This window comes from Salvelinus sp. IW2-2015, unplaced genomic scaffold (assembly GCF_002910315.2).
Source record: "Salvelinus sp. IW2-2015 unplaced genomic scaffold, ASM291031v2 Un_scaffold2215, whole genome shotgun sequence".
NCBI classification, from domain to species: Eukaryota; Metazoa; Chordata; class Actinopteri; order Salmoniformes; family Salmonidae; genus Salvelinus; species Salvelinus sp. IW2-2015.
Window position 1 is genome coordinate 3,709 of NW_019943545.1, and position 9,657 is coordinate 13,365.

The 9,657-nt window shown below is 43.0% G+C and overlaps 1 protein-coding gene across 1 annotated transcript in view; it reads left to right on the forward strand.

The window, feature by feature from the left end:
• The first annotated feature begins 6,237 nt into the window (after positions 1-6,237).
• Positions 6,238-9,657, forward strand: part of LOC112073300 (THAP domain-containing protein 1) — a 15,347-nt gene continuing 11,927 nt past the window's right edge. The window contains exon 1 of the mRNA XM_024140621.2: positions 6,238-6,454. Within this exon, the coding sequence (XP_023996389.1) occupies positions 6,384-6,454 (71 nt within the window). The 5' untranslated portion in view covers positions 6,238-6,383. The remainder of the gene's footprint in view (positions 6,455-9,657) is intronic.

Below are 9,657 nucleotides of genomic sequence, written 5' to 3' on the forward strand. Positions count from 1 at the left end.
AGACATCTAACCAGACAATCACCTGACATATTAACCTGACATTATACCAGACTCTTAACCCAGACATCTAACCAACATTTAACCAGACATCTAACTAGACATATAACCGACATATAACCTGAATCTTAACCTGACATATAAACCAGACATATAACAAGACATCTAACCAGACAATCTAACCAGGACATCTAACCAGACATATAACAGACATATAACAAGACATCTAACCAGACATCTAACCTTGACATCTAACCGGTGACATCTAACCAGACATCTAACCAGACATAAAACCTGAACATATTTAACCAGACACATAACAAGACACTAACCTGACAATATAACCTGACATATAACCTGACATCTAACCTGACATCTAAACCAACAGTATAACCTGACATATAACCTACATATAACCTTACATCTAACCTGACATATAACAAGACATCTAACCAGACATCTAACCTGACAATCTAACCAGACATCTAACCTGACATCTAACCTGACATATAACAAGACATCAACCAGACATCTAACCTGACATCTAACCTGAACATATTAACAAGACATCTAACCAGACATCTAACCTGACATATTAACAAGACATCTAACCAGACAATCTTAACTGACATCTAACCTGACATATAACAAGACGATCTGTTAACCAGACATCTAACCGTGACAATCTAAACCGACATGATAACAAGACATCTAACCAGGACATCTAACCTGACATCTAACCGACATATAACAAAGACATCTAACCAGACATCTAACCTGACATCTAACCTGAACATCTACCGACATATAAACCTGAACATATAACTGACATATAACCCAGAATAAACCTGACACTAACCAGACATCTAACCTGACATCTAACCTGACATATAACCTGACATCGTACCTGACATCCGACACCAGACATCTAACCTGACATATTAACAAGACATCTAACCAACATCTAAACCTGACATCTAACCTGACATAGAACCTTGACATCTAAACCTTAACATATAACCTGGACATCTAACCTGACATATAACCTGACATAGTAACCTTGACATCTTAACCTGACATAAAACAAGACATCTAAACCAGGACATCTATACCTGACAATAAACAAGAAACATCTTACCAGACATCTAACCTTGACATATAACCTGACAATATACACCTTGAGCATATAACCAGACATATAACCATGACATTATAACCTGACATATAACCTGACATATTAACCTGACATATTAACCTGACATCTAACATACATTCTAACCTGACATCTAAACCTGACATATAACCAGACATATAACCTGACATATAACCTGACATATAACCTGACATAATAACCAGAACATATAACCAGAATATAACCTGAACATATAAACTGACATAAACCCTGACATTAACCTGACATCTAACATGACATCTAACCTGACATCTAACCTGACATATAACCTGACAATCTAACCAGACATATACCTTTACATACTAATCCTGACATGTAACCAGACATGTAAACAGACATGTAACCAGACTATAACCTGACATATAACCTGACATATAAAACCTGACATATTAACCAGACATATAACCAGGACATATAACCTGACATATAACCTGACTATAACCAGAACATATACCTGACACTTATAACCAGACATATTGTAACCTGACATATAACCAGACATAGAACCAGACATATAACCCAGACATATAACCTGACATATACCTGACATGATACCCAGACATATAACCTGAACATATAACCAGACATATAACCTGACATATAACCAGACATATAACCTGACTATACCAGACATATAACCCTTGACATATAACCAGACATATAACCCTGACATATAACCAGAATATAACCTGACATCTAACCAGGGACAATAACCTGACATCTTAACCTGACATATACCTAACATTAAACCTGACATTATAACCTGACATCCAACAATGACATCTAAACCTGACAATCTAAACTGAACATCTAACCTGACATATAACCTGACATCTAAACCTTGACATATAACCGGACATATAAACCTGACATCGTAAGCCAGACAATAACCTGAACATATAACCTGACATATAACCAGACATATAACCTGACCATATAACCAGACATATAACCTGACATCTAACAGAACATATAACCCTGACATCTAACCTGGACATATAAACCTGACCATCTAACCTGACATCTAACCTACATATAACCGACATTATAACCTGACATCTACCTGACATATAACCTGTGACATATAAACTACATATAACCTGACATCTAACTGACATATAACCAGACATCTAACCTGACAATATAACCTGACATATAAAACAAGACATCTAACCAGACATCTAACCTGACATCTAACCTGACATATTAACCTTACATCTAACCTACAATAAACCTGACATATAACCTGACATCTAACAGAACATATAACCTGACCATATAACCTGACATCTACACCTGACATATAACAAGACATCTAACCAGACATCTAACCTGGACATATAAACAAGACATCTTACCAGACATTCTAACCTGACATATAACCTGACATATAACTGACATATAACCTGACATATAACAAGACATCTAACCGACATCTAACCTACATCTAACCTGACATATAACCTGACATTCTAACCTGACATAAACCTGACATATAACCTGACATATAACCTGACATCTAAACCTGACATATAACCTGACATCGTACAACCTGACCATATAACAAGACACTAACCAGACCATCTAACCTGACATATAACAAGACAGGCTTACCAGACATCTAACCTGACATATAACCTGACAATAACCTGACATATAACCAGACATACTAACCCAGGACATATAACCTGACATATAACCTGACATGATAACCTGACAATTCTCTAACCTCCCACCTGAACATCTTAACCTGACATATAACCAGACATATTAACCTGACAGATAACCTGACATATAACCTGACATATAACCAGACATATAACCAGACAGTATACCTTGACATATAACCTGACATATAACTTGACATATAACCTGACATCTAACATGACATCTAACCTGACCAATCTAACCTGACATATAACCTACATCTAACCAGACATATAACCTGGGACATATTAACCTGACATATAAACCAGACATGGTAACCAGAACATATAAACCTGACATTATAACCTTACATATAACCTGACATAATAACCTGACATATAACCTTGACAATATAACCAGGACATATAACCAGACATATTAACCTGACATATAACCTGACATATAACCTGACATATAAACCAGACATATACCAGACATATAACCTGAAATATAACCTGTGACATATAGACTAGATTCATATATAACCTGACCATATAACCAGACATAATAATAACCACAATCGACATATAACTCAGACGATATAACCTGACATATACTGACAATTCAGACAAGTATACCGATCCTATGGACATAATAACCGACATATAACCTGACATATAATGACTGCAGACATATATACCTGACATCTAACAATCCAAAAGATTCTATCAGCATATAACCTGACACTAAACATAACCTGACATCTAACCTGAGCATATAACTGACATATAACCTGAACTAACTGCCCAACATGTCCATCTACCTGACATCTAACCGCTGACATCGTAACCTGACAATATATACCTGAATCTAACCTGCTGACATATACCTGACATATAACCTGCATCATCTAACCAGAGCATATAAACTGAATTAACCACTAATAACCTGACATATAACTCAAGTATACCAGCATTATAACCTGACATATTAACTCAGACTTATAACCTGACATCTAAACAGGACATTTAAACTGACAGTCTACCTTGAACATATAACCTTACATATAACCTGACATGCTAACCTGATCGATATAACCTGACATATAAACTGACATCTAACCGACATATAACCGGCACATATAACCTGACATATAACCTGACATATAACCTGACATCTAAAACCCTGACAGATAACCAGAATCTAACCTTGACATATAAACATGACATATAACCTGACCATCTAACCTGGACATCTAACCTGACATATAACCTGACATATAACAGACATTCTAACCTGACATATAACCTGACATCTAACCTGACATCGAACCTGACAGATAACCTGACATCTAACCTGAATATAACCTGACATCTAAACCTGACATCTAACCTGACCTATTAACCAGACAATCTAACTGACATATAACCTGACATATAACCAGGACATCTAACCTGACATATACCTGACATATTAACCTTGACATATAACAGACATCTACCTGACAATAACCTGACATCTAACCAGACATATAACCTGACATCTAACTGTCTGCAGTAACTGTAACTGGCTGCAGAACTGTAACTGGCACTGCAGTACTCTTGTAACTGAAGCTAACAGTAAATGTAAAACTGGCTACAGCTTATACTGTAACTTGGCTACAGTAACCTGGCTAACATAAACAATAACTGGCTATCAGTACAACTAACTGGCTGCAGTAACTAACGTTGGCTACAGTAATCTGTAACTGGCGAAGTAACCTAACGTGGCTGCAGTGACCTGTAACTGGCTGCAGTAACTGGCTACAGTTAACTGTAGTGGCCTGCAAGCTGACCTGTAACTGGCTAGAGTAATAACTGGCTACAGGTAACTAACTGGCTAACAGTAACTGTAACTGGCTACAGTAACTAACTGGCTGCAGTGACTGTAACTGGCTACAGTAACTAACTGGCTGCAGTGACTGTAACTGGCTGCAGTAACTGGCTACAGTAACTGTAACTGGCTGCAGTGACTGTAACTGGCTACAGTAACTAACTGGCTACAGTAACTAACTGGCTGCAGTAACTGTAACTGGCTACAGTAACTAACTGGCTACAGTAACTAACTGGCTACAGTAACTAACTGGCTACAGTAACTGTAACTGGCTACAGTAACTGGCTACAGTAACAGTAACTGGCTACTGTAACTGGCTACAGTAACTGGCTACAGTAACTAACTGGCTACAGTAACTGGCTACAGTAACTGGCTACAGTAACTGGCTACAGTAACTAACTGGCTACAGTAACTGGCTACAGTAATGGTAACACAGCACTCCACCAACACACCTCATTGGTCCCAGTCTCTCTGACAGTAATGAGCTTTTTGAAAGTGTTATCTCTGGTAATTCCTGGGGTACGTCCCAAATGGTGTCCTACGGGATTTTGGTCAAAAGTAGTGCACTATATAAGGAATAGGGTTCTGGTCAAAAGTAGTGCACTATATAGGGAATAGGGTAGCATAGAGCTCTGGTTAAAAGGTAGTGCACTATGTAGGGAATAGGGTACCATTTGGGCCACCGTTGTGGTAATTCCTCTCTGGTGTGGGTGGGTATTACTGTAATGGTATGTCAATACAGAGACATGGAAATGAATGTGTGAAAACAGCAGAAATAGCTTCCGTAAGCAGTTAAGCTTCTCTGTTCCTTCAGGTCATTTAAAATTGCATGGATTTGGGCCTTTTAAAGTATTTATAGACAGATTAAAACATATCCTGTGTTAAAAGCTCAAATCTAATTTCATGTTTAAAGTTCTGTAATTTTGTCTTGAAAATTTAACAGAAATAATAACACAACTGTTTTGACCCAGTTTTTTTTTAGTAAACTGACACCTGACACAGTCTTGAGGTGGTCCATTACTGCTCAGGTGAGGGAGGTACCTGCTCAGGTATTGTATTTTGTGTCGTATAGCTCAGAGTAAATGGAGCATGTCCTATAGCATGTGTTCATTTGGTTTGGGGCAACATATTAAATGTTCTCGCCAGGTAAAAGGGTAAATAGTGGTATCAAAATGACAGCCACAAACAAATGTACTAATGTATACCTTTTGGGTCATCGTGGACAAGATGATGAAATGTTTTTGCCTACTATATTTCGTTCCCAGCCCCCGTGCCCGCAGGAGGCCGTTTGATTTTTGGTAGGCCGTTATTGTAAATAAGAATTTGTTCTTAATAACTGACTTGCCTAGTAAAATAAAGGTTTAATTAATGAATTAATACAATTCCAGATATAGTCTTTCCAGCAGTGTTTTTCCGCCCCCCAGCGGACAAAGACGGAATAACACTTTATTATCTTCACGAATCAGAGAAAGAGAAAATCTCTGCGAATCAGAGTTGAGAAAACATGTCACATGACCAACTGTAGTGAAGTCGAAGACAAATCTGTGAAGCCATTTCGGCCATTGTGGAAAGTGGAAAGGACCTCGCCAAGAAAGGACTAAATAAAGCATTGAAAGACAAGGAAAAGGGACAAGACAACAACTGTTAAATCTGCCAGTAACTCGCGATTGTAGAGATGGTCCAATCGTGCTCAGCTTACGGATGCAAAAACAGATATCATAAAGACAAAAACATTTCATTTCACAAGTAAGTTGAACTCCGACATCACCACGGTCACTCTACAGATAACTGTAGCCTTGTCTTGCTTACTATCTAGTCAGTTAGCTAGCTATTATCACAGCTTTTGCACAGTTGTTGAGAATCGCAAGATTCCCCATGACCTAGCCCAGTCGCGAACTAAGCTTCACGTAAAACGGGAAACGTGACAACGAAGTGATTTTGGAGGTATGGAGGCTACCCATGACCTAACTAGCTAGCTTCTGTTGACTTAGTTGTAGTTGGGTTAAACGCGTGGGAATAGCTACTCATCAAGGCTATGTTAGTGTTGATTATAAATAGTAGATTACAATGTTATTGCTGCCACTCACTAGTATCTTGTGAACGTTTGCTGCGTTCCACGGTGCATCAGACTGGCGCTGCGTTCCACGGTGCATCAGACTGGCGCTGCGTTCCACGGTGCATCAGACTGGCGCTGCGTTCCAGAGGTTCTCACCAGGTAGGGAGGTCATAAACAGTGTCATGCAAGGTCTCTGTCCTGTATCTCCTGCTGGGGCCTCCTCTGCTGCTCGGAAGGGCGGAAGGGAGGGGAGGGTCAAAGGGAAGTCCATCTCATGGATAGAAGGAACGGTCTGCCAAGTGACTCCCGCCTATAAAAAAATAATAATTAACATAATTAATAATTAATAATAATATCTAAAAGAACATTTAAATGTTTATAGTTGGTATACATCCCCAGCCTGTGCCGATGTGTTCTCTTGTCTTACCAATGAACCTAATACATTGTCATGCAATTGAAACACCAGACTGAATAGAGTGTGACAAACAACCAAAGGCATTGGGGCAAGGACCCGTACAGAACAGATTGGAGACGCAGGCTATAGGTTCCCATCAGGAAAATGCATAACATCTTTTTGTGTGTGGTGTGGTGTTGTGTGCTGTGGGTTTTTACCTTAGATTATGTAGTTTACTGAACAGAATAAGTGAAGGAACAGCATTCTCCTTCAGGACTCTGTGTGCCACTCTGGTTTGAAGCAGCTTTGGTGAAATGCTGAGGAGCAGATATTTACTGTCATCTGGTAGGTTGAATTGTGTTTCTCCTCCATGCCGCGAACCCATTTTACACAAACGTCTGGCGTGCTAGTCGGGAACCTGCATACACCGACAAATATTGTTGCATTACAGTGATCCAAACACACAAACAAAAAACTTTTAAGGTGTTCAGAAATACCTGTCTACTATGTTACGTAGTACTCCTGCGTTGACAAGTAGTATGTCTCAGTCTAGCTATCGATTGCAGCTAGCTAACCTTAAGCACCAACTACTGTTATGCTACCTTAGCACAACTACTGTAGCCTAACACTAAGCACCACCTACTGTTAGCTAACCTTAGCACCCAACACATGTTAGCTAACCTTAGCACCAATACTGTAGCTAACCTTAAGCACCAACTACTGTTAGCATAACCTTAGCACCAACTTTACTGTTAGCTACCTAAGCACCAAACTACTGTAGCATAACCTTAGCACCAACTACTGTTAGCTAACCTTAGCACCAACTACTGTTAGCTAACCTTAGCACCAACTACTGTTAGCTAACCTTAGCACACGAAACTACTGTTAGCTAAAAACCCTTCAGCACCAACTACTGTTAGCTACCTTAGCACCAACTACATGCTGCTACTTCAGCTGTCACTGAATGCGAATCTGCAGATTGTAAATAGCCCAAGAGGCTGTCTGCTTCGTGATAGGGATGCCAGTCTGATGCGCCGTGGAACGCAGCGCCATCTGATGCGCCGTGAAGACGCAGCGCCAGTCTGATGCCCGGTGGAACGCAGCCCAGTATGGTGCACGGTGGAACGCAGCGCCAGTCTGATGCACGGTGAAACGCAGCGCCAGTCTGATGCACGGTGGAAGCGCCGCGCCTGTCTGATGCCGGTGGAACGCAAGCGCCAGTCTGATGCCGGCTGGAACGCTCAGCAGCAGCTCTGATGCCCGTATGAACGCACGCCGTTGCATTGGCCGTGGAACGCAGCGCCAGTCTGATGCCCGTGGAACGCAGCGCCAGTCCTGATGCCACCGAGTGGAACGCAGCGCCAGTCTGATGCACCGGTGGAACGCAGCGCCAGATCTGATGCACCGTGGAAGCGCACCGCCAAGTCTGATGCACCTGGCAACGCAGCGCCAGTCTGATGCCCGGTGGAACGCAGCCGCCAGTCTGATGCACGGCTGGAACGCAGCGCCAGTCTGATGCACGGCTGGAACGCCAGCGCCAGTCTGTGCACGGTGCAACCGCAGCGCCTGTCTATGCCCGGTGGAACGCAGCGCCAGTCTGATGCCCGGTGGAACGCTAGCGCCAGTATTGCATGCCCGGTGGAACGCAGCGCCAGTCTAGAGCCCGGCCTGGAACGCAGCGCCAGTCTGATGCACCGTGGAACGCAGCGCCAGTCTGATGCACCGCATGGAAGCAGCAGCGCCAGTCTGTGCCCGGTGGACCGCAGCGCCAGTCTGGTGCCCGGTGGAACGCAGCGCCAGATCATGAGTGCACGGTGGAACGCAGCGCCAGTATGAGGCGCACGGTGGAACGCAGCGCCAGTATGGTGCACCGGTGGAACGCACGCCAGTCTGATGCACGTGGAACGCAGCGCCAGCTGATGCACGGTGAACCAGCGCCTGTCTGAATGCACGGTGAACCAGCGCACTGTCTGATGCACGTGGAACGCAGCGCCTGTCTGATGCCCGGTGGAACGCAGCGCCAGTCTGATGCCCGGTGGAACGCCAGCAGCCAGTCTGAATGCCCGGTGGGAACGCAGCGCCAGTCTGATGCACCGGTGGAACGCAGCGCCAGTCTGATGCCACGGTGGAAACGCAGCGCCAGTCTCGATGCCCGGTGGAACGCAGCGCAGTCTGATGCCCGGTGAACGCAGCGCCAGTTGATGCACCCGGTGGAACGCAGCGCCAGTCTGATGCCCGTGAAACGCAGCGCCAGTCTGATGCCCGGTGGACGCAGCGCCAGTCTGATGCACCGTGAACGCACAGCGCCAGTCTGATGCACGTGGAACGCAGCGCCAGTCTGATGCACCGTGGAACGCAGCGCCAGTCTGATTGCACCGTGGAACGCAGCGCCAGTCTGATGCACCGCCTGGACGCAAAGCGCCAGTCTGATTGCACCGTGGTAACGCACCCAGTCGTTGATGCACCGTGGAACACAGCGCGCAGTCTGATGCACCGTGC